The sequence below is a fragment of the Octopus bimaculoides genome, chromosome 21 (assembly GCF_046866305.1).
Source record: "Octopus bimaculoides isolate indiv1 chromosome 21, ASM4686630v1, whole genome shotgun sequence".
In the NCBI taxonomy this organism is placed as follows: Eukaryota; Metazoa; Mollusca; class Cephalopoda; order Octopoda; family Octopodidae; genus Octopus; species Octopus bimaculoides.
Window position 1 is genome coordinate 6,414,990 of NC_142948.1, and position 26,510 is coordinate 6,441,499.

The 26,510-nt window shown below is 35.1% G+C and overlaps 1 protein-coding gene and 1 long non-coding RNA gene across 2 annotated transcripts; one reads left to right on the forward strand and one right to left on the reverse strand.

The window, feature by feature from the left end:
* Positions 1–2,526: 2,526 nt before the first annotated feature.
* Positions 2,527–7,709, forward strand: LOC149131484 (uncharacterized). The gene is made up of 2 exons (XR_016237735.1): positions 2,527–2,594; positions 5,370–7,709. It is a non-coding gene; the product is annotated as an uncharacterized LOC149131484 (long non-coding RNA).
* Positions 7,710–9,392: 1,683 nt separating this feature from the next.
* On the reverse strand, positions 9,393–20,611 carry LOC106868098 (ubiquitin-like modifier-activating enzyme 5). The gene is made up of 12 exons (XM_014913216.3): positions 20,326–20,611; positions 18,655–18,700; positions 17,740–17,829; positions 17,066–17,175; positions 16,332–16,418; positions 15,461–15,545; positions 15,246–15,350; positions 14,548–14,675; positions 13,027–13,162; positions 12,503–12,581; positions 11,664–11,773; positions 9,393–10,853 (listed from the first exon to the last, which is right to left on the reverse strand). Exons 1-12 carry the CDS (start codon positions 20,466–20,468, stop codon positions 10,776–10,778), a joined length of 1,197 nt encoding a protein of 398 aa, XP_014768702.1. The 5' UTR covers positions 20,469–20,611; the 3' UTR covers positions 9,393–10,775.
* Between the last annotated feature and the right edge of the window lie 5,899 nt (positions 20,612–26,510).

Sequence of the window (26,510 nt, forward strand, 5' to 3'; positions counted from 1 at the left end):
TTCTTCAGTGGAGATGGAGTATATGTAATCTGGGTATACCCCCCACCCTTTTAAATTTTTTTTTTTTTTTACGGAATCCTATGTTTCAGACCATGGAGAATCCGATTCTGGAAAAAAAATTTTCAAAAATCTCAATTTCAAAATTTCGATCCCCGCCCCTAACCCTAACCCTAACCCTGACCCTAACCCTAAACCCAACCCTAACACTAGTTTTGTGAGATTTGGCTGTTATTTCTAGCATGTAAATAGCCTGCTTGGTGGGGGGGGGGGGATTGAAATTTTTCAAAAATTCTTTTTTCAGAATCGGAATCTCCATAGCCTAAAACGTGGGATTCCGTAAAAAAAAAATTAATAAATAAGGGGGAGAAAAGTTCAGATTACATATAGTCCATCTCTACCGTTTCTTCTTCAAACGTTCCGGGTTCTAATTTCAGCCTTACTAATCCTTTTATTTTGGCTATCGCTTTTTCCGCTTCTAAACTCTTTCTGTAGAAAAAAGTATTGTTCTAATATTTTTAAATTCTGCCTTTCCGATTATCTTTCCTTCCGACTTCGCCTTTTCCTTCTGTTCCATCATCGCATTCCACCAATTTACCCACTTCTTTTCTGTGATGGACTTTGGGTGGTTCTTAAGAAACAGATGTTTTCGAAGGTTCGTCAATTTGATCAGATCCCTGCACAAAGGAATTCAGGCATTTGTAGTACAAGATAGTAATATCTCAAGCGAGTTTGCGATGACAGATGGAATTAAACAAGGGCGCGTATTTAATCCAGCACTGCCCCCCCCCCACCTCACTCTCTCGCTGTTATGGAAGTTGCGTTCGAGGAAGTTGGAGTGGAAATTTACATCCAGAGGTGAACGGTCAAAATGGCACAAGTGAAAAAATAGGTAAAAATGGCACAAGAAGCTTATTGAAATATACACTATTTACAGAAGAAGTAGAATAAAGGTTGTCTAATTTAAAAACTGGTTTTGAATAAAATCTATTTTCTTAATATAGATTTATACGTTTAAAATTTATGGAAAAGCAATTACAGTAGAACCTCGCACTACGAGTGCACCATTGTATGAGTAATTTGCTGTACGAGCCGAGACTTGTGCGAACTTTTGTCTTGAAATGCGAGCAGAAATCTGCAGAACGAACAAGTTTCATACAAGCGACCGCAAATTCGGCGCTGAGCTCGCACGTTCTCCCAACATGCGCAACCTCCGCTCGCTCAGTTAACATGTTTATCTCGTTGTGGTAGCATCCCTGTTGTGTTTTTCCCAGTGTTTTTGACAAGATCAAGAACGAAGAGATCATACGGCGTGCTGGCCTGCCTCTAATGACGAAAATCCTCATTGATAGAAATTTATGTTGGTTGGGCTACGTACACAAGATGGACAACAACAGACTCCTCAGACAATTCCTTGACTCCCAACAATGGAATTGAAAAAAACATGGAAGACCTAGACTGAGATACAAAGATACTGGGAAAAGGTACTTGAAATGGAAAGGAATTGGTCAAAATAAATGGTGAACCAAAGCGAAAATCCGACCAATATGGGGGGATGATTATCAAATCATTCCAAAGCTATGAACATAGTGACGACGATTGACTGTAGATAATTCTATCTTTCAGAAGTCCATTTTCTGTTGTTATATACAATATAAAAGGAAAATTTTCTTAGAATTCATCATCGCTATCGTCCTAATGAGAAATCTCTTAATTTCCTATAAATGGATGCCACAGTCGATCATATAGTTTTCAGTAACGTAGCACGGATTATCAGTATGTAGTGCTAAAGTCCTTTTTGATACCCCACGTGAACAGATATGATAGGCCTGAGGTAAAGCAACAAGTTCGTTAACAAGCTTTTATCGGAGCCAATATTTTAACTCAAACAAAAAAAATTGTTTCACTTCTCACAGTGGCGTTGATACGATGTGTGCACCCTGGATAGTCCTTGAATTTGTCGTCTCAATCACCCGGGTCTCCCCACCACACACACAGATCCTATCTTCATAAAATCGCCCCACCCGGGGAGAATTCCTTCACACATATATACACCAAACTACGCTGCTTTCCTCTTTTCTTCTCTTCACAATTTTTGCTTCATCAGTGAGGTGAAACTTCACACTTGTGAAGTTTCCACTTTCTTCGGTTCTTCTGTAAAACTGTTTCTCTGTCTCTTGTGCATCATCACGTCCTTTGACTTTCCAACAAACAGGTCTGGATCATTTTATTAAACAATATCACATTGGAAATAAAAAACTATCGATGACTTCGTTTTTTTCATTGATTTCTTTTTCGAATGCTATATCAATCACATCATTCACAAACAACCAATATGCCGGCCCCTTCTTACGTACATAACTTTATTAATTTCATTAGACGACGCGCTGTCTGCAAGTCTTACATTATAGAGGAAAAGAGCGAAAAGACAAGTAAAACTATTGACCAGCAATTATAAAACGTATCGCATAACGAAAAAACGTTTTACACTAACACAGACATATTTTCCAGGTGAACTATTTTATAAGTAACACCGCTCTTTGATGCGCCATGTGAAAAGGTTAACCTTGTTTTAGGCCAACAGTATTTACTTCCCAGTAAGTAATGGGAACGTATTTCTTCTTTCAAATATTTCAATATTGTTATTCGGTATTATTTATATTATCTTCATTGTTGAGTCTGTGTTTAATAACATCAATATTTCGGTAGTTTTGTTACAAATATCCCGGCCGGACATGTTCCTGCTGAGTTGTCAACATTAACAGATGTTGTTGACAACTTTAAAGTTATTTAATTATTTCACTCCTTTAATTTCATAACTATGGTTTAATCTTCTGTTGCTTTTTCCCCCTCTAATTATTTGGCCAGTTGATGGTAACTTATAAAGATTCTAGGACAAACTTTTTGCTGTATTCAGTTAGGTTATGAGTTCAAATCTCATTCGAGTCCACTTTGCTTTGCATTCTCCGTCATTTCCTTCTTGTGATCCAAGTTAAAGACGAGACAGAATCGCACACGGACCATGGTTACATCATATTTTTGTGTCAGATTGGATAAAAAGTGAAACTTTAAAGACAGAAAATGAAAACATGAGAGCGGGAATGAAGATGGTAAAATGTAGTTAATTTCTGATTTATGCTGCTGCAACAATTATGTGCATTATTATTTTTTTAAATAATTTTCATAAGGTTATAAAACAGTCACTATTAAACGTATTGGAAATTTCACATACTAAAATTTTTCAAATGAATATATAGAATTCATTTTTACAAAGAATAAGATTCTCCCAACATGTTATCGGTTGCTAAATTTAGTTCTTCACATATGTTCGTGAAGAGAACGAAATATCACACGTCCCACGTCATTTTTTTTTTTTTTTTTTAGCAACCATCACCAACTGTTTGTCATCTATGTTCAGACTCTTGTTGCAGCAACCAACTGTTTGTCATCTATGTTCAGACTCTTGTTGCAGCAACGTATATAGAGAAACTAAGTACATTTCGTTGTTTCCGTTTAGGTTTTTAATTTACCATTTTCAATCTGATATGGATGTAGGACTTAAATCCTTTTACGATCAGTATTATAAATGTCCAACTTTTGAGCGCTTTGTCGTTTCCAAGATCTGATGAAAGTGCATTTACCGTGTTATGGTCAGGTCAATCTGTATAAATATTATTGAGGGCGACAATAAAGTTTTATTTGGTTTATTTTTCGTACAACCTGTAAAACTAATCCAATATCTTGTAATATATTGTTAAATTCATCATTTAAAAATGTATAACACCCCAAACTAAAAGATCGATTCTAATTATGTAGGATAAATGTCATCTATCTCATTTCTCTTGACATAATTCCACTGCATTTACGGTTTGTAGTTGCACGAGGAAGTAGATCAAAGACGGGAATAATTGATCATCGGGTACTTAAAACTAATCAGATTGATGGTTTTGTATAGCGTCCAGAGATCGCTTTCAACACTAAAGGAATGTTACGCTACATCTAACAGCGTTGCGTTTATTCTATCATCTAATGCAACCAGAAAAAAAAAACACCTTAACTAACTTCCTGGACTCTAACGAGTTTTCATGGAATGGCAAATATTAGTGTCCGACTGAGTTCTTTCATCAGTTTCAACAGTGGGACCAATGTCACCGAATTGAATCGGATTTTGAATAATATGCTCTGTGTATAACAGCAGGGTTACTTTCACGTTCGTCATGTCATATGCGCAATAACACATGAGATTGATGACTTGTAACGAAATAGTTTTCCTTGGGAAATATAGCTGTTTGCGATGATAATTTCTCGTGACAAACGTGTGGTACACCTCAATTATTATCTTTCTACACAATGCAAGGTATACGATGGGCTTCGTGGTTCTAACCACAACCAGGACAAAGTTGAATGCAATGTGTCTTGTGTATTCACAGTTGATCGATCTCGTCTGCCAACTTTTAATATACTTGGGTTAGTTTACTGCTATTCTTTGCTCGCGTTAATTAGGATTGTAATAAAAGTATTTGGTTGATCTAACATCGGCATACCTTCACAAGTGTGCCTCCCCCTTCCCCCGGACTTTGTTTCCTCATAACTTTCAGAAAAATGGGTATATTTTTATGAAATTTTCTACAAGTGCTTTTCAGATGGTGTAGATTACGATTAATTTAATATGAAAAAAAAAAAAAAAAGTGATGGGCCCCACTGATACACACTGACACACATTCAGTATGTTTACAGAATGAATCTTGAAATTTTGAAAGAATTATGATGTGTTAGTATGACTGTACGCGCCCGTCGTGTTTCACATTGATTTCCAATATGATCGTCATCTGCATACTCCGAAAAGCATTTGTAGAGAATTTCATTTCCATTTTAACCCATTTTTCTGAAAGTTATGAGGAAACAAAACCAACTCGTGTGAATTTTCCGAAACTTCCCTTCCTGCTCTGGGAAGAAAACAATTTTCTTACAATAAATTTCATATAAACAGAATCTACAATACCTGAAGCGTATTTGTAGAAAACTTCATCAAAATATATATTTTTTGAAAATTATGAAGGAACAAAGTCAGTGGGGGGTAGAATTATGTAGGTATGCCCTAACTTCAGTACCTCACTGGATGTAGTAACTAGCTATCACCCAACTGCCCACTATGTCTTCATTCCTTAATAGTTTTATTTTCTACTTTTGGCCTCATATTTTTGGTAAACAAAAATATATTTACTTTTTCATCTGAAAATTAAACATATAAGTAAATACTTTTATTTTCATGGGAGTCTGGAAACAAAGGATCTGCAAAAGTTTTTCTGTTATTAAACCAATGAAATTCTTTGTCATATATCATCTATTCCACTTACCTTGTTTCTTTTCAGTGCTCTGAAGATCCGGACTTTTGGTTTCCCCATTTAAGGAAGGTCTCCAAGTACCTTTTGGGGATCATTCACTTTTTGTAACTGCCTTAACTGCATATCACTTGAATTTCAACATTGGAATATGGTATTTGCCTTAATGATATCTTTGGTGTTTGATAGTTTTGATTATAATCTGTTTGCCAAAGAAGTAAATCTCACTTTAATCTTCTTCTTTGACCTGGCTTGGAAATTGGGACAAGAAATTCCATCATTATTAACCATTGCACTTACAATGGTCAGCATCTCTGAGGAGGAGTAATAGTGTCCACAAGAACAACACTATCAATTTGATCATCTTTTGTGGACCCAACCATGCAGCAAATATCTTCCTTCCAACTTTATTGGACTAATTTGGTGCGGACTGAATTCATGCTAAATGACTTGTCATGGAGATTTTAGCTGTTTATGACTACTCAAGTTGTATTTTTTCCTATCAATTACTCGTATGCATGTCAGTGTAGTTTGATTTCCTCTTTTGACAGTGAATGAATGGATGTAAGCTATCTCTAAATCATAAAAATATTATTAACACAAACATACATACATCTATATTGCAGTTTCACAGTAACTTTGCATAGTAGCATGGCTGCAACAGTATTTTTTTTTTAATGGTAGCAGTTGTTCTTCACACTTGGAGAGACCCTTCTGCTAAATCATTCTAATATGATTTAATAATGCTGAGTTTAAACCCGAGGCAAGCAGAGGTTTGTGTTGCCCTGAAGTTTGAACTCATAACCATGAGGTTAGCTGTGCAGCACCTTAAGCTCACTAATATTATTAATCAAGGCAGTGAGCTGGTGGCACCATTACCATGCTGGACAAAATGCTTTGCAGCATTTCTTCTGGCTTCACATTCTTAGTTCAAATGCCACCAAGGTCAACTTTGCCTTTCATCTTTTTGCCATCGATAACATAAGTACCAGTGGAACACTGGAGTCAATGTAATTGACTTGTCCCCTCCCCACAAATTTCAGGCCTTATATTTCTTATACATAAATATTCTCTATATTGCAAGTATTTGTTACTAACACTTTATAATAACTAAGAAAAAGGTTTTTACTTTTCCATTTTTACTATTTTTTCAACACAAGATTTAATTTCAAATAGACTTTGATCAGCTTGTTTTTAGTTTTTTTTGTTGTCTTTCTACTGTCAATTTCTAATTAAAGTATTGTACTCTACTTGACCTCAGTCAGTCTTCAGCATAAAACAATTGACACTTCTACCCCAAGACTAAATGAAGGATAAACCGACAGTGGAAACAATAGGTTAACATTAAAAATATACTCAATTTTAAAATTTCAATTCACTTATAAAATAACAATCACACATGCATTCTCTCTCTCTCTGAATATTTGGAGAACTACTCACATATATTTTGGACAGTGCTACTGCTGCTGGACGTATATGCATCCTAGACTGCAACCAAAAGAAGGACAGTGAATAGCATGGTAATGATTCGTTTAGCAACCTGCTGCAATCCTAGTCTCACAGATGTGCATTTTCCTCTTCTGTTGCTACTACAATGGCCTATGAGCTTCAAAACTGTTAGTTGTATATCCTCTCCTCCCAGACACAACTGTCTCTCATTTTCCTGACACTTTTACTAGATCTCACCTCCCAGGCCCTGCATGGAACAAATATCCCTTATTCTTTCTTACCAGGACTGTGAATATCAGTTTGTGAGTGAGGCCTGCACAGATCATGGCCACTGCCCCTCCATCCCTGATTAAATTATATCAACCCCGCCCCCCCCCCTCACAAATATTTTGTAATATTTCATGGTTTAGTTGAAATCAGAGAGCTGTTGAAACAAACACTGTGATTTACAATGGAATGTTGGCTGCTGGAACAAGTTGGCTCGTTTGTAGTTTAATAACATTAATGTTAAAAAAAAGAACAGAGACATGTATATTAATTATATATTTTCTTCATAAACTTTATATGCTGGAGCATGTGTTCACATGTTTATTAGTTTTAAACTATTGTAGTTTATTTCTAAATTATATTGGATTCAGAATATGAAAAAATAAACTGTTATGTTAGGAATTCAACTATATTCTCTTGCATACACAGAAGTAAAATAAAAATGCTTTCTTTTTCTCTACACTAACATTAAAAAAAAAAAATTGTTTTCTTTCACTTTAAGCCAAAAAAGTAAAATGCCTTAGATTATAATTATTTTTTTTCTCCTATTTTCAACGAATCTCCTTTAATGTGACCACCTCCACAGAAATTTTGCTGCAACATTTTTTGGCGGTATTTCTTAACAACTATTTTTTAATAAATATTTCTTCATAATTTTGTTTCCAGCATTTATTATTTATTTCTTTGATATTTGTTGCTTAGAGATATTGTTAAATTGTCAGATTTATACTCAAGCCATTGTAGGACTGTTCATTATTAAGAGTGATTCAACGATGACTACCTCATCATTTTATGTCTGTTTTTCCATCTTGGCATGAGTTAGATGGGTCTCCTCTGGCACAGTATTTCATTACTTGTCATCCTCTTCTGTAGGCTCCTTCAGCTTGGATCACCTGAGCCTTCGGAGTCCAGTTGTTATCCTTCATATGCATCACATGTACATAAAAGCATTGTTTTCTTGCAGCTGACTCCTCTGCTATTCATTATTACCTTCTGTCATCTCACATATGCACCATCAGTCATGCACATTGACATTATTCATGTCTCTTAATCTTCCAGCAATCACACTGCCTCTATATTCTATGCCCACCATGCAATGATATGATGCAATGTCACACTTCACACCCAAGCATCATACAACCTACCCATTCACTCAGAGAAAACTTTGTTGCCAACAGAAGTAATAATTGACCCAACTTTTCCCTCCCCATCTGAATTCTGGTTACTAAATTTTCACAATATCCACCTCCACTATTGATTTAGAAACAGAAGCTGTCAATTATTTTTAGTAAAATTTTTAGACAGTTGAAAGATTGCATTTCATGGTTGTTTTTATTATTATTGTTGTAAGGTGTCAAAGCTGGCAGAATCATTAGCTTATTGGGTAAAATGCATAGTAGCATTTTGTCCATCTTTATGTTCTTGAGTTCAAATTCCACCACAGTCAACTTTACCTTTCATCCTTTCAGAGTTAGGATAGAATAAGTACCTGTTGAACACTAGGGTCAATGTAATTGACTAACCCCTTCCCCACCAAAATTCCAGGCCTTGTGCCTATAGCAGAAAGGGTTGTTAATTACTGTGTATCTGCTAGCCTTTCTGAAATCCCACTGCACCACAGATGGCATTAGCCACCTGTATAGAATTCCTATGTATTCCTTTTCCACATAATCACTTCATTGGGGAAGTAAAATGGAAGCTGCACTGTATGCCTTTAGCAAAAACTTTAATGGCTTCAGTGAAGTGAAATCCAATCCAACTTCAATTTACCAGAAACTTCCTTTAAACTGTATCTGGTTGATATGTTTTATTTATAACAATTGAGATGACATTGAAAGAAAGGATGTGGGTGAAAATCATGCTTCACATTACATTCAGCGAGTGAACTGCTGTGGAACTTTCCTTAATTAGCAAACTCTAACAAATCTCCGATCAAATAAACACCCAATATTGGAAGTTTTAGATCCATATCTGTCAGGTAGCTAATCTTCATGCGAATTATATAATAACAATAAAATCATAATTATTCTAGATTATTTAATCATCTTGTTGCTTGGCAGGTTATAATTTGGAGTTTTGAAGCCAACCCACTTTGTGATTAAATCCCGCATCCCTTTGACATCAGATTTATCTACCCATAAGTGTGCTTTTACATGTTTTCTTGACCTGCTAAGAATAGCAGCCAAATCTCTCATACATCACGTTACTATCTTGGGATAAAAAAGATCACATTAGACAATGTTGTCCTCTACACCCCTAAAAAGATAGAATACTTTGTTAGATTTTTGTAGCTTTGTCCCTTTTTTTTGTATTGTTTTGTGGAGAGAAATTTCCATATTTTTTTACTGAAGAAAGATTTACTTTTATTCCTGAAATAATTCATACAGTTTGCAGGTTTTTAAAATAATGCATATTGAACAAATATATCCATAATTCTAGTGCTGTTGAGAAAAATATTAGTTCAACTCAGCTGGTAATGACCGGCTTTAAGTAAAAACTAAGAAAATTATACAGTGCAGGCAAATTCAATTAAGAATTTTAATTGGGTGAATAAGATAAGCTACATATGATCTAACATTACCTAAGGAAAAAAAAAAGGCATATGCCTTTCTTTTGTAAATGATATATATCAATGGTATTGTGAGAATGTTGACCTTCCTGTATGATCCACATACTCCTCCACTGATATATATAACATTCTAAATGTATAATCAGGTGTATTACAGTTGCCTGGTCATTTTTATTTTATTTTTGCCAAGCAATAACATCTGTTAATTCCCCTCTTCGATAGGGTAAAAACAGTTGATTTTATTCTGCTGGAATATGAAGACATTGTAAATGGGAGAAATCAATTCTCAACCAACCAAATGTTTGTGTATATGTGTGAATTGTTAAAGACATTATATTATACTGATGTAAGTCGTCATAGAATTGACAATGATTTTGTGGCAAACATTTAATGAGAGACTTACTTTTCAGAAACACCTACCAGATCTGTTAGCCATACGGTGAACTTTCTTTAAAGTACAGCTGAAGGATTTAAAAGCCAAGTTAGCAACTGAGAAGATTACAATAGAATAGATGTAAGAAACTGAAAACATATTAATGAACAACTTAAAAAAGACTACAGGTTGATACAACCATGACAGCAAGTTTTTAGACAAGACCTGTTGCCCAGGTTTTTTCATTAGTTAATGCAGGAATACAGAAGCATAATTTTCAGTTGGATATTTTCTCAAGTCCAACTGATTCTTCACCCTCTTCCAATTTTATAAATTAGTTAAATAACTTACGTTATAAATTGAAGAAAATATTTTCGAATAAGCACATATACATGTATGCGTGCGTATAGTCAGAAAGATACCCTTGGTACCCTTTTGGTTGTCCACTGGTTTTGGTGTTGATCATCATCTTCATTTTATGCTTGCATTCCAAATTGGCAAGAATAGTAGTTATCATCAAACTGGCGTTTAGGAATGTAAAAGTCATGCACAGCATAACTTGTAGATAGTAACACATGAATACCTCAGTAGCATTCATTTTAAAATTATGATCACAACTGTATAAATATATATTACAAATTATTGTAACTCAGAGAAATTAAGAATGGTCTTGGAACATCATTTCAAAGAGCCATGTATTCAGCACAATCGAATCAGTTCTGGTGTTCAATGGACAGGTTTTGTATTTCATTTATCATAAAGTGGTGAGCAACAACAACTACATAGACTTCAGCTGAGACATTAAGTCGTCTATGCTAACTCCTGATGTTTCAACAGTTGCATCTTTTCCTGATGTCTGAAATAAAAGCCAGTAAAAAAAAACATTTTTATGATGACTATAGAATTATCAGATGAAAATAAGACACAGAGAGGGGGAGAGAAATATTTTAGGTTATTATTTGGTTAAGTATGAGTGTACATCTAAGGAAAAAAAAAATTTTGTAATTAGTTGTGTGTAATTTTTACTTTGAGGAGTCAAAAGAAATTAGAAAAAAGTACTAAAGATGGACAAAGTCCATTTGTCTTGTTTTTCTTGATCATGACAGTAAACTGAAAAACCTAACTTTATTCTTGTCATCACTTCATCCCAAATGTATCTAAGCATTTTGAAGAAATTTATCTGATGGGGTAGATAATGGGGGTCACAGATATACAATACCTAGAAACAAAAGAATAATGGACAAAACTGGAGCACATTTGATCATAGATGTTCCACGGCACTAAACAACTACACTTGTGATAATAAAAAGAATGTAAAAGTCTTGATCATCATCCAATGAAATTCAGCTGAGTACACTTAACCCTTTCATAATCATATTTCTGATAAAATACACTACTTATGTTTTCCAAATTAATTTTGGAGATAATTTGGAAGGATTTAATAAACTAATTGAATTTATTGTTATTCTGGTTTTTGGAACATAGCTTGAAAAGTTTGAGGTGATCTTAGCTGTGTTACTAACAAAAAGGGTCATGTCATTGTAGGTCTCTAACTCTTTCTCCCTTAACAAATAATTCATCTACAAATTGTAAAGTCCTTTAACAACATCATTATAGTTAAATTAACATGTGAAGAACAAAGGGGAATATCTTAAACTGTTCTTACGTTGTTATCTGGAACAGTATATGCCAACTTGAGTCCTTCACTAAGAATTGGTGTGTCTCCTGTAGCTGCCTTCAGCTCCTCTTCACTTGTTTCAGACACCAGTTCTATTTCTGGGGAATTAAAGAAGAAATCTTATATTACCTTAATATCATTATCATCATCAATATTAGAAACCATCATCATTATTATTATTGATTGATTTATTAATTAGAACTGTGGATTAGTAAAATCAATAAAGTGTTGAACAAAGTATCTTGAAGTATGTGTTAACAATCAACATTCAGAGTTCAAATTCAACAGAGGATGACCCTACATTTATTCTTCTGGGATCAGTGAATTAGAGTATTGGTCAAATACTAGGGGTGATTTAATCAACTATACCCTACCCCAACATTTATAGCCTTGTGCCTATACCTTGTTTTGATTGTTTTGTTTTGTTTATTTTTTCCCCTCTCTTTACAATAACACAAAGCTATAAATTTGAGGAGTCTAATGAATTGAATCAACTTGTGTATTATTTATCTGCCTCTGGATGAAAGAAGAGCAAAAAAAAAATTGATCCTATCAAAATTAGAACTCAGAATAATAACACAGGGAGAAAACTAATAAGTGTAAAACATTTAATCTGGTATTTCTACCACTTGATAGTTTTCTATCACTGAATATTAAAACTGAATATTTTTTATATGTTTCATACAAACAACACACCAACTGTCATATATAAACACATACATTTTAACTTCAAAGACTTTTCACAGAATATAACAAAACAAAATTTAAAATTAGTAAAAGTGGGAGAAATATACTCCAAATTTTACATGACATTGAACTTAACTTACTCCATTCATTTTCTTCATGTTCAACTGGAGACTCTTCTACTTCAAGTAAAACTTCTTTTGGTTTCAAAGCTTCTCTTTTCTGGAAATAAGGAAACAATGAAACATTAACTAAACCTTACTGATTTCATACAAGCAGTGAATTAAAGAGTATATGTATAATTAACTTTCTTGTAGTGCAGACTGTCTGTAGAGTAAGAGTAAAGTAACAAGTTTATTTAGAACGAGGATAAATAGAGTGATTAGTTTCTTTTAACCAGGTCAGGTTAAAATCATTCCAGCCATAATCATCTCATACTTTTAAGAGTGTGTAGAACTACATTATCTAATGTGTTGTTTTCCTTAAAATGATAGTGTAATTTGAAAAAGGGAGCACAAAGCCAAATTACTCTATGTGTCCTTTTCTAAGACAGTGAGGTTTGATTTGAGGGAATCTTAGCTGCTTTTTTTAGCAGGTTGAGTATCTACACAGAGGCACTTTAATTAATCTTTTATTTTATATTATTATCACTGAGACGTTTTCTCACCTTATATTCTTCTTGTTGTTTAAGACAGAATCTATCATCACACTGAGGGTTTGGTTTCATACTCATTGTTGGAAAAAAGTCTTCAAGAGCATTGTAGCCAAGGTAAGGAGTGACTGTTCCAAATTTCAAGAGATATCTGTGTAAATCGAATAAATATGAATAAACAACAAATCCATTTTTGAAATGATAATAGATTTGTTGTTATTTAGTTCCAAATCAGCCGTGATTGAGCAAAAATAATAAAAGCTGTTCTAGTTGTGATTTTCTTGTCTTTCTTTCAGTGACTATCCAATGACCCTTCCTTTTTAGGCGATGGTAGAATGTGATTTGAAGGTTTGTTTATCAGGTTGAGCAGTTATGGGCAAACTGCAGCCTGCACTTGAATCTTTTTAGTAATATAGCCTGCCTGATGAAGAGCCCTGTTTCATGGATCCACTCCTTGAAAAAGATTGCCATGCCTGCATAGAATCATATTGCTTTATGATAATGGAAGAGTTGTTGCACATCCCCAAGTCAACCCGGATCATGAAATAATATTTAAAGACATTCCAGTTATGACCACCCTCTCTCTTTTATGGCCAAGTCTTGAGCTTCATTTATCTTATGTGTCCTTTCTTGATATAAGATGGAAAGAAAAGATTTGGCTGCTATTTCTTATAAATTGAATGATACCAAAAGGTAGAGTTGAAACTGGAAACCTTTAAGTTATGCAAAACAGTATTTGGTGAGCAATGTAGATGTTCTGTTTTAAATTCCTGGTAGAAGCCATTTCCCTTCACTTGTGTCAGTGAAGTTTTTGGAAGAGATATAAATGTCATGAATTTCTCAGGAAAAAATATACAACATTTTGAATAATTGATCAGAAAATCCAGACATTTAATTCTATCTATTTCACCTCTAACCTCTATGTGAAATAAATTACTTATTAGTTTTACAGTTTACTCACACATCACAAACTGAGCCAATATTAAACCGGAGAAGTAATCAGTTTCTAAAGACAAAAAAATCATAAAAACAAAATGCTCTATCAATTAATGCAATTACGAAAATTGCTTGTAAAAGACAAAGGCTGATAGATTACTGACTACAATGAAAAGTTCAGATCTTACTGAAACATCTATAGTTTGGCTATTTTAAGCCTTAGTATACACCTTATAGTGCAGCTAAAGTTTTGTACTTCCTCACATTTATATCATGATACAACTCCTACAGTTTAAGGTTTCAGCTGTACCATAGATGAGACTCCAATTAAATTGGAAGTATTTATACTAAGGGTTATACATCAACCATTGCAAAATTTAAAAACCAGTTGATATTAAAGTAGTAAATTGGTAGGTACAAGACCCTAGAGCAGCAGCTAAAATACTTTAGGGTGTCTGAGGAGGTACCTCTCAAAACTGTGTTCAAAAGTTGCTGTAGGTTAACTAGACCATTAAATTCAGTATGTTCAATTGAATAAATACCAGTAATACAATAAGGGTAGGCAGATACAGTTTTAGAAAAGAGAAAAGAAATCCTTACTTTAAGGTATTCTGTACAAGGAAACCAGCAACAATTGCCATGGTGGTAGGAAGGCTAGCGGCACATACACCCTCTCTCTTTAATGTCTTTTCATCAGTTTTAGTTGCAACAACCAAAGGAGGGGCACACTTGATTGAAGTAAAAAGAAACAATAAGCATGACAAGCAACATACACACACACACATGATGGCATGAATATATCATATAGCCTTAGCTGCTGCAAAAGTAAAATATAATTCAAACAAACAATTATTTCTTAAATAACACTTATACGGCATAACTATGAAGTTTATATTTACATGTGTATGCATATATGAGTATGTATATTCATACACATGTGTGTGTGTGTGTACAAGAACGTGTGTGCATGTAGATGCACAGAATGTAACATGACTGACTAATTTATTCATAACTGACAAAAGTAAACATGATTTTTTTTGTTTTAAACCATATCTAGCATCATCTGAGAGTTATGTGTAGAAATGTACCAGTGTCTTTTTTTCTCTCCAAAACTAAATAGCTATAAAATATAAAAGAGATTAATGTGTTTTTGTTTTAGTTGGACATAAAAAGATGTGTATCAAGAGATAGAATATAAAATATTCTTGAAGTTAGACACACACACACACAAACAAAAGACAAAAGATATTAGAAAGAATGTTAAAATGAAATGGAAAAAAGGAGCTACAGTAACTTACAGCAAAGCATGGGGTCTCTCCTGGAATGACAAGCTGAATGTGTCCAGACACAGCATTTTCACTTACTCCAGACTCTATCCAAACTTGACCTAATTCATTACAAGCCTGTCAAATGAAAAACAAAATATTTATTATAATATTTATTAAAGACCCAGGGTGCCAATTCTATGCACTCAAGTTCCCAAGAATTTAACAAATAGTTTAAAGACACTTACAGTATTGATAGCCATTCTGGCTTCGAAATTATCAACACAACTCAGAACTAAGTCCACAGGAGAATTTTCAGTTTTTCCACCAGTTCTGATGTAAAAAATAAACAAATGTTTGAGTGTATGTGTTTTATATATATATATATATATATATATATATATATATATATATATATATATATATATCTTTCTGTCATATGCAACAGAAGCAGTAGTAAATTAAAATAGCTATCTGTGTATCGTATTTAATGTAAATACATTGTGAAAAAGCAAATTTACTGTGGCATTTGTCTGGAGATAATATCTCTTATGAACAGACTGTGCTTGAAACACAAATATATCAGTAGTAGACAGAAATCATCCACCAGTGAGAATGCTAGATGTACATTTCTGCCTTGTTGGGACTTGTTAGTACCATGTACTCACTGCTAAGACAAAATCCATTGCTATGATACAGAAAAACAATGATGAACAATCACTGGTGCTGCAATTAGCCACTAGGCTGAATAAAATCCGTTAAATGGAACAGAAGCAGTAGTAGATTAAACTAGCCATCTGTGTATCAATACACTGTGAAAACGCAAATTTACTGCAGTATTCGTCCAGAGATAATACTTCAAATGGATGTGCTGTGTTTAAACTTAGCATATGGCTATGCATTTTTCGAGTACATGCGATTAAATTAATGCTAGTATTAGACTGGTATTTATTTTACTGACCTTACAGAATTGAAAAGCAAAGTTAACCTTATTGGAATTTGAACTCAGAATTTAAAATGACATTTTTAAATCTTGCAAGGCATTTAACCTGCAACTCTCCTGATACTACTTTCCATGATAAAACCCAAACATCATGTTAAAAATTTAAGAAGACTTACTTAATTTTGTCCATAAAATGTTGAAAGTTGTCCATTGTAGTAATGTTGTAATTAAAGACTTCAAATTGCACATCAGGATTGATTTCTCTGCAAACAGACAGAACAAGGTACTTATACAGAAAAGACCAGTCATAAATATTCTAATAGATCACTCAGATCAAGTCAATTATTGTAATAACTCCAACTTTCTCCTTCTCAATATTTCATCTTCCAAATCTCACCCAGCAATGAAATCTGCTGGTCTTGTGCCTGGGAATTTGTGTACAATTGAAAACTACAGAGAGAACATTTAATGTGACGATAATCAAGTCTGTTCAGCTCACAAACACTTCCTGATATCTTCTTTACTTTTTCATTGCTGTATCAACAGCAGTACAAATGCAACGTAGTTACTGCCCTTGACTGTGATCCTTCAAGGCAGTCTCTGTATACCCACACAAACTAGAAAAAAAACCCAGCCAAATCCTCTTTAAACCACACCCTACCGTCTTAAAATATAAATAGGAAATTAGCACTTAGTGATCCATTCATCCTGAAATAAGATGGGGTAGTCATGGTTTGAACTGATTTGTTTAATTATAGACTTGTTCACTTTACTCCAACATAAGGGAAAAAGCAGACGATAAAAAGACACTGTGGCCGTATAACAACAAAAACGAGGACAACAGTTATGCAAAATAATATTTGCAAGAAAATTGAATGTAAGAAAAGAAAAAAAAGGTAAGATAACGTACTTCAATGTTCTCTCAGCTGCTTCAACTTTACTCATTCCAGCTTGATGAGGTTGGTAAAACAGCCTGTTCATATTGGCCAGCTCTACTTTATCATAGTCAAACAAAATTAACTGAAACAGAGAATGCACAAAATATTAGATCTCATGTTGATCAGTCCAGGTCATCTCTTGGTTGAGATTGATGGTCAAACAGAAATGAGTGTATACACATATCACTATAACACACAAACATATATACACTACTAGTGCCATGAAGAAAATGCACCCAGTACACTCTGCAAAATGGTTGGTATTAAGAAAAGCAACCAGCCATAGAAACCATACTAAAATTCCATTCCAATTCATTGAATCTCGTGGAGTTATACATGCCAGGATGGAAAGCAAATGTAAACTGATGATTCAGACTTAAAGCAAGATGAGATGCAAGCCAGACTGGAAAAGAAAGACTAGAAGTTTAAAGATCTATCAAGCAGTCAAAGATTTAGAGAAGTCCCAATTGAAGCATTTGATGAGAATGAGGAGGAGGAGGAAATAGAGATGCATAAGAAAGAATGCATAGCGTAAGGGACAGCCTATTGAGGGCAACAGACCAAATTTGTAACTGGTGCAAAGTTCTAGCAAGACCGAGAGTGACATGGTAGTGGAACAATGAAGTTGCTACAGAGGAATAAATACCTTTCCAATTCCACATCTTGTCAACATTTCAGCTGTCACACTGCCAACACCTCCAACACCAACAACAGCAATGGAAAAATTACGAATATCCTGGAAAAAAAAAATATATATATACAATGAGATTGAACCTTTTAACCACACAGCTATACCTGCACCCATAAATATTTGTCTGTGTCACAGAAGATACTTTAACCCATTGCTTGTCCAAAGCATTTTCATAAGTTTGTCCCAAATGTCCATGTTTGTTTTCTGACTTTTAGTTAACCCTTCTTTCAAATATTCTGAGTATTATAAAGCTTTCTTCTCACAAGGCACTCTGGTGGTTGAAAAAATGTGGGAACATGTATCATATATGATGCATGGATACCAAATGAATTTGACCTGTGTAAAGAATTAAAGAATTAAACTATTTTACAACTATTTACAAACTCATATTTTACATATGCTTTAAGAAAATAAAAACTATCTCGTTTCAGTTCTTTCTGCCAATTACTCAACCATAAAGTAGTGATAGAACCTTCCTATTGACTAGGCAGACTGAAACAAGTAAGGTTCTATACTTTCCCTAAGGGCACAATATAATGACTATATTGATATCATGAGCATAGGGCCATGATGTTAATAGCCAAAGCACAACAATGTGAGAGGGAAACTTATGTTGGTCATTGTTTTATAACAGATAATCAAAAGAGGACTTGCTGCAGCTGGTCGTAGTGAAGAAAAGAAATATTGAAAGTCATTGCTTAAAATATGAATAATTTATAATAATTATAGACAGAGCAGCTTGGGCTTTAGCAAACATTACATTAATTACAATGAACAAAACCTCTATACAGATGCTTGATATTTATTATTATAATTCTTTTTTGCCTTCAACAAACTTTACTTTTATATGAAACTAAAAATTACACTCACCTCATAATTGTCAACAATTCCCATACGTTTCAATGCCATTAATCGACTGTTGAGGGGAAATAAAATTATTTTAATAAGAAGAGATCTAGAATAGCAGAATGTTATGGAAAAGAAACAACAATAATTCTTTACAATTATATGCTTTTAGCTTTTCTTTAGTTGTCAGAATTGCTTGTTCTCTTTTGGGGATTATAATACCCAAATTGTTTCAGAACAAGATTAGAAGTATACCCTTTTATAGAGACTTTTAAGAACTGAAGCTAAGCCATGGTTCCATGGTGTACATACATGTGAGATACTTTTCTTCTGGATATGATATTGGTTTATTGCAAGTAAAATTTCTACATGGTTTAGAACTTATTTCTAACAGGTTGTTATCCTGAATCAATGTAGAATAAAGTGATCTATCCAAAAATATAACAAAATACTTGCAGTGGATTCAAACTTACAACCTATAAGCCAATAAGGGAGACCCTATATAGTTGGTCCGCTTGATAGAAATAGCATCAGCCAAATCTCCCTTAAATCACATCTCACTATCTTAAAAAAAAGACGGAAATATTGAATAAAGTTGTTCTAGAAAAGAAAAAAGAAGACACAAGCAGGATGGTTGGTCAAGGTGGGAATGCATGTGATTGTAGATCTTCTCAATCAGAACTGTGAGGTGCTAATCCACGCTTGTAAAATCAACAATGAATAATGTCTAAACATCCCTTCATTTCTCTTGAAACAGACACATCCTTATTTATGAATCGTGGACTAGATCAAAGTGTCCGCTCCTGTGAACATATCAGACCTAACGATCATCATCACCATCTGAATATCTTCTAAACTACAGGAGTTCAGTCTCTAGTTAAGACGGATGTTAACTTTTAGCAATAATAATATTAAGCAATGAATACGTAAAATAAGAGCTATACCAAATTTCAGTTCATTTAAAGTTGTTTTTTTTTTTTAATTTAAATTTATACTCTCATTGTCATAGAAACTACACGTGTTTTAGCCGAGTCAGACTCAGCGTTAAATGTGTGTCCATTGTCAGGTTTACGACGTATTTTACAATTAAACTAAGGTATACTTTGATTCTGGAAAACTGGTTGGTAATTACCAAATCTCTAAACTTGTCAACGTATTAAGTACGATACTTAATATAGTTCTCCCACGCCTTTGAAATGGCTTATCCCTCATCACCCACATACATTCATTATGCATTACTGCATAAATAAAAAGGAAAATTTAGAAAGAAAATAAATAAATTAGATTTATAATAAGCAGTGGTGTATATCGAATACCAACACTGTTTGTTTAGCATTAGTTACAAATTTGTATGCAACAATAATTGGTATACGGCTTCATACTAACTAAAGCAAATTTGACATATGGTAGACATTAGAGTCGTTTCAACTCAGTACAATGGCAATTTTTGTACGGGAAGGGTATAGATATTCATGCCATAAAGGGATGAAATTAAATGTTAAGTCGATATCAGAACTCGGAACAGTTTCAAATTAGATACAGGAATGAATTCAGTCTGGTTCTCAATTGTTTTGATTGATCAACATATAGAGCTTATGTTATGGAAAGGCAATTGCTAATACAAATAGGTGAGATGTTTCTATAGAAGACGTTTCTTGAATGAATAAATTACGAAGAATAAATATAAATGCTAACCTGTAAGGGTTGGAATCAACGACTTCGGAGCTCATTACGTCGATTTTCGTTCGTTTGAGACCAGATGTGACATCTTGCTGTTCGTAAACAGCCAACTTTTCTTCAAGCTGATGGATTTTTCGCTGTAATTCTTCAACAGACATCTTTGTAATATATTCTTATTTTTTGTTATCAATCCAAAAGTAATGGTGTTGCTCTGTTTGGTTGTTTTTAAAGGATAATTTACAAGAATAACAATGTAATCCAGACACACCAATGTTCGTGCCTCCAAACGATTACGTGTTATAAAGGGAAATAAGTCAAGCAATCTATTCGTATTGTTGTCAATTATCTCCCTTAGATATAGTTATCAGTGACAAGATGTAAATGTTACGTGGAAGACTGTGCTAAACATCGAAAGAGTGCGGGGCAGTGGATCCCAAAGCGGGCGGTGGAAAGATCCAGTTGTGGAGCCGGGTGCATTGAAGAAAATTGGAGCGATTAGGGGGAAACCAAGAGGAGACGATGGATGTATAAACAACAAAATAATGGGTTAATTAGGTTAAGTTTTATTTGTGAAATACGGTTGTTTTGAATTTGCTTCAGAAAGTGGTCTATATTTGTGGTGATGATTGGGAGGTGCGCGCTAGGAACGTGGCCTGCGTGCCAAGAGGGCCGCATCGCGAAAATGCTTGGGAACCACTGATGTAGAGGGAGAAGTGTCTGACCTGATAATGTATACATACATACATACATACATACATACATACATACATACAAGGACCTAACACTAATTGGCACTGCACTTTCTGCATTTTCCATAGCCGGGCTATTTCGTACTCAAGGAAATTGTATATATCTATTTTTTCGCTTTCCTTCTTGACTATTCGTGGGTCAGAGGGACATGCAACTTCAACTATACAGCACACGTGGTGCACCTTGTCCACCACCACTAAGTATGGTTTATTATGCTCCAGCACATGATTTGTTTGGATTGAGAAATCCCACAGGATTTTGAGGGGTTTTGACTCCGCCACTCTCTGTGGTTTGTGCTCATACTACGTCTTGCCACTTTCTTTGCAGTTTCCAATGTAGCACTTTATTATTATTATTATTATTATTATTATTATTATTATTATTATTATTATTACCGTCTTGACCTAGGATTAGTCTTATACATAGTAGAATTATTTACACGGGTAGCTTGTTACTCATCCTCGTAATCTCAAATTTTATGGGGTTGTAGTTTTTCAACTTCTTTCTTCACAATCCTAATATCAAACGGATATGATGGATCAACCAAATTCGATTTTCCTTGTCTATTACTATATTTGGTTTATGTTCCATCATCTTAACTGTTTGAATAGGAAAATCCCACGCAATCTTGTGTTTCCGACTCACCTACATTTCTAGCTAATGATTGTACGATGTACTTCCTGCTTCAAACACCATGGGACTGGAACTGTGGATTGGAAAAGAGACGAGGTGCAGAAACCTGACATATCATCATCATCATTCTCGTCATCATCATTATTATCATCATCAAGGTGGCTAGCTGGCAGAATCATTACCGCGCTGAGCAAAATGCTTAGCGGCATTTCCTCCACCTTTACGTTCTGAGTTCAAATTCCGCGAGGTCGACTTTGCCTTTCATCTTTTCGGGGTCGATAAAATAAGTACCAGTTGAGCATTGGAGTCGCTGTAATCGAATTCTCATGCTTCAAGATTGCTGGCCTTGTGCCAAAAAAGGAAGGGTTATTATTATTATCATTGTTATTATTGTTGTTAAACTACATTGGAACATCTGATACAAACAAATAAATGTTATTGTATAATAAAATTGTTGCTGTGGACAAGTCGGTGACATATTGATAATCTGGAAATATACCACAAATGAGGTTTGAGCAAAACCATGAGTATCCAGTGGCAGAACACAGAAAATGTCAGCGTGCCCGAACGAGCCAACATTTCCTGCATTAAAACAACGATTACCCGATATCAGTTTCGATGACTGACTGTATCGTAAGAATGCCAGACCGTCGTCTGCAAAGAGACCTTTTAGTACTGTATCGAAAATTTGTAGTCCTTTGCACCCTAAACTGTTACAGCATTGAGTTCTTGATTTGGACAGAGACGCCGGAGTCTTTGGTATGGCATACAGTCCGGTGACTGGTATAGCTTGGGGTTGATTTGTTCGACTAAATCCTTCAAGACTGCATGGCCGCAGATTGAAACCTGTAAAAGATACACGCACGCACACACACATTATTGTTTGTTTTTGCGTCAAGTTATACATAAAACAGTCTGACACTAAATGTACGTATTACTCAACATTTTTAGAAGAAAACATGTTTATTAAACTTTTATAAGGAAAAGGATGACAGTGACATCGAAGTTTAAGCTGACTTACCTTTGCTATCATTAGATTTCGCTGGGCTTTTACTTACAATTTCAAGTGTGTTTGAGTGCAGAGTTGTTTCCCTTACTTCTCTTTTATTCCATTCTAAACATGATTGATGATAAAAATAATTGGGCCTACGTTACTAATTTCACTGTCATTTCATCGACTCTAGAAAGATTAAAAACAAAGTTGATTGCGGTGGCATTTGAACTCAGTACATAAAGAGCAGTGACTAAATACGACTGGTATTTTGGGTGATGCTGTAACCTCTCCAAAAGACGACTTGGCTATCAATGTTTTTATTTAACGTATATCTTGGTCATCTCTTATAACTTCATTCAGATCTTATTTTAGGAATGTATTTTATCTAACGTTCTTGACTGGTACTTCATTTTATCGCACAGTGGAGGCTGAAAGGCAATAGTGATTTCGATGCGATTTGAACTATTATATAAAGGGCTGTAATCTGAATAAACTTTCTTAGGTTCCATTTATTGACTTTGGTTTATGTTCTGGGTTCAAATTCTGCAGAGTCGATTTTGCTTTTCACCCTTTCGGGATCGATAAAATGAGTAATTGTCAAGCACTGGGATCGATGTAATCTACTTACCCTTCAACTCCCGAAATTACTGGCCTTGTGTCAAAATTTGAAACGGTGAGCTGGCAGAATCGTTAGTATGCTGGGCAAAATGCTTCAGCATTTTGTCCGTCTTTATGTTCTGAGTTCAAATTCTGCCGAGGTCGACTTTGCCTTTCATCTTTTCGAGGTCGATAAATTAAGTATCAGTGAAACACTGGGGTCGATGTAATCGACTAGTCCCCTCTCCCAAAATTTCTGACTTCGTGCCTTTAGTAGAAAGGATTATTATTATTATTATTAGTAGTAGTAGTAGTAGTAGTAGTAGTTGTTGCAGCAGCAGCAGCAGTAGTATTAGTAGTAGTAGTCGGTTAGCTGGCAGAACCGTCAGAGTATCGGACAAAATGTTTAGGGGCGATTCTTCTAGCACCTTACATTTTGAGTTCAAATAATGCCTAGGTCGATTTTGCTTTCATCCTTTCGGGCCCGATGAAACAAAGTATCTATCCAGTACTGGAGACAAAGTAAACAGTTGTCCCCTTACCACTAAAACTGCGGTCTGGTGCCAGAACTTGAAACAACTGTTGCTTATTTATTCATTTATTTATTCATGTTCCTATTGTGTGATGTGATTTTGGTCAGATTTAGCTATTTTTAACAGAACGTGTGAGAGTGTTAAAGTTCCTCCATTGGCTCGAAGAGGCTCTCTGATTCCCCTTAATTATTTCTTTCTAGATTTATTCAAGACCAATGTTGGTTTTCCTCTTTAACAGCAGAATGATATTACAAGAAATACGTTTCAAAATGTTTGTTTCAAATTATGTTTGTTGTGTGCTTCGAATCAAATATAGATAGTATTTTCAAACAGAATATGGGCATTTCCTAGAAGTGCTACCGACCTCCTGAAATTTAGAATACGAAAGGGTTTTTCCTGGCAATTATTGTTTTCCTACCCCAAGTTTTTATTTCAACCGAAGAGGAGACTCGACGATTGTAGCCCTTCAAGTACTCACAATGACGCAGTCGAGAAAGTAGGGCTATTACACGCGCGCGCACGTGTGCGTATGTGTATATGTGTGCGTGTGCGCGGTTGTGTCAGTGCGCTTGCGCGTTTGCACGTGTCTGTGTTTAGATAACAATATAGAAACGGTTACTGAGGTAAACTACCTGAATTTAAAACTATAGTGCAGAAATTGAGGTCGTTAAGTACAACATAACAAAAGCTGCAGCGACAATAAGCAACGACGTCTACCCAGAGAAAGGATTAAAAGAGTACAATCAAATGTGTGTGTGTGTGTGTGTGTGTGTGTGTGCAGTTATACACATATGCACACACACACACACACATATAAGGAGAGAGACAGAAAGAGAGTGACGCGACTCTGTGTGTGTGTGTGTGTGTGTGCAAACAACTTGCAGATTCAAGCGTTACCATTTGAAAGCTTCGCCTACTGGACACTAGGAGGCTTATGGGTTCATCAGGAGAGACTACCTGCCGTTTCTAGGCGATCCTCACGATGGCATTATTGCGCACTGAAAAAAAAAGATTCACTCGCTTGAATAGAAAGGTAGTTCAACAGTTGTCAGATACGGCTGAACGGGAGAGTAAAACTTGTGTTCTGTTTTTTATTCGATTTTAGAGCACACCACATTCGGTTTATGAGCTTCAGAGATATTGTGTGCACACACAAAGTAGAATTATATCACTTTGGCTTAAGTAGTACAGGGTTAAAGAACAAGTAATGGGGTTAAATTACAATTGTAAACAATTTCCAAACGTTCGTAGTGCATAGGTATTTCATGCAGAGAACAGTAACGATTTCATTGTGACATTCATTAAAAAATAGGGTTTGATTTAGTACGTACTGTAGGAGGAGTAAAGATGTTTTGAATGTTTTTGGGAGGTTCCCTCGGGGTAAGCGTGTAAAGTGAGTAGTAAAATATTGTGAAGATAAAAGAAAAGGAATAAACGTATGTGGTCGTTAACCTGGCGGAATAGAGATACGGCAAATCGATATCCCGTTCAACTGAAAGAGGCTTTGTATTAAGACTAACTGAAGCAAGAGGAGATGACGAAAGATTGTGCTGATTTCTCACAATGGATGAGTTATATAGAAGTGTGTATGTATGTATGTGTGTCCATGTGTGTGTGTGAGAGAGAGAGAAAGAGAGAGAGAGAATGGGGAGAACTGCTTCGATTTCCGTTTATATAGTTAGCATGTGGCTGAGAAGTACAGCTGTTTTATTGCTCCAATAAACCGGTGAAAACTGATGTGCGGCCAAAACTTCAATAAGTTGTATAAAGGTCGCTAAAAAGCATTTGATAATGGGGTAGTAGATACCCACTAAAAGATTAGATGGTCTTAATTGTAATGCCTTTAGATCTATTAGATGAGCGTTGACCAGGGCGATAATGACAGCAACACTAGCAACAACACATATAATATGAAAAATAATTACAACCAGAAAGTAGTAACAAGAAAATTATCAACAACAACCATAGACACAACAGCAACAGCAGTAATAGACACAACAACAGCAACAGCGGTAATACAGCAGCGACGGCAGGAATATTAACAATCATAATTACAATAACAACAGTAATAGACAACAACGACCACAACAGTGGCATTAACAACAATACAATAACAACCATAATAACAGCGGTAGTAGCAAAAGACACATTCACAATAACGGTAACAACAGCAGCAAAAAGTATAGTGACAGCAACAATAGAGACGATGACGGCTGCAATGGACACAATGACAACAAAATCAGCCATAGTAGTAACAGACAAAATGACAGCAGCGTCTGTGGCAAGAGACACAATGACAACAACAACAAGAACAGTTCTATTTATAACTTGTTGCACTTCGTGGATAATAGAAATTAGGGAAGTGACTAAATAGTGATGATGGGAAGGAGTCAAAGTAGCGGAGTTGCAGGTGATAGTTCTGGTGAGGGAGCAACACGTATGTGAAGGGTCGGAATTGTAATGATGAAGGGGGATAGTGTCGCACGTGGCAGGGTGGTGAAGTTACATGTAAAGTTGCAGGCGATGGTGGGGATGCAGAGAGGGCGATGGTAATATAGAGGCGGTGGAGTGGCGAAGGTAATTTTGCAAGTGTTGGCCGGGGTGGTTAAATCGTAGTTGATGAGGAGACGGGAGTTACATATTGTGTTGGTGGTTGTAGTGGCAGATTAGGGACCAGTGTCGTGATGGCGGGG

Coding starts and splice junctions, on each gene's coding strand:
- LOC106868098 (XM_014913216.3), bottom strand. CDS start 20,468: ATGTCTGTTGAAGAATTACAGCGAAAAATCCATCAGCTTGAAGAAAAG. Junction 18,701..20,325: donor GTTGATTCCAACCCTTACAG/GTTAGCATTTAT, acceptor TCCCCTCAACAG/TCGATTAATGGCATTGAAAC. Junction 12,582..13,026: donor AACAACAAGAAGAATATAAG/GTGAGAAAACGT, acceptor CCTTATTTCCAG/AAAAGAGAAGCTTTGAAACC.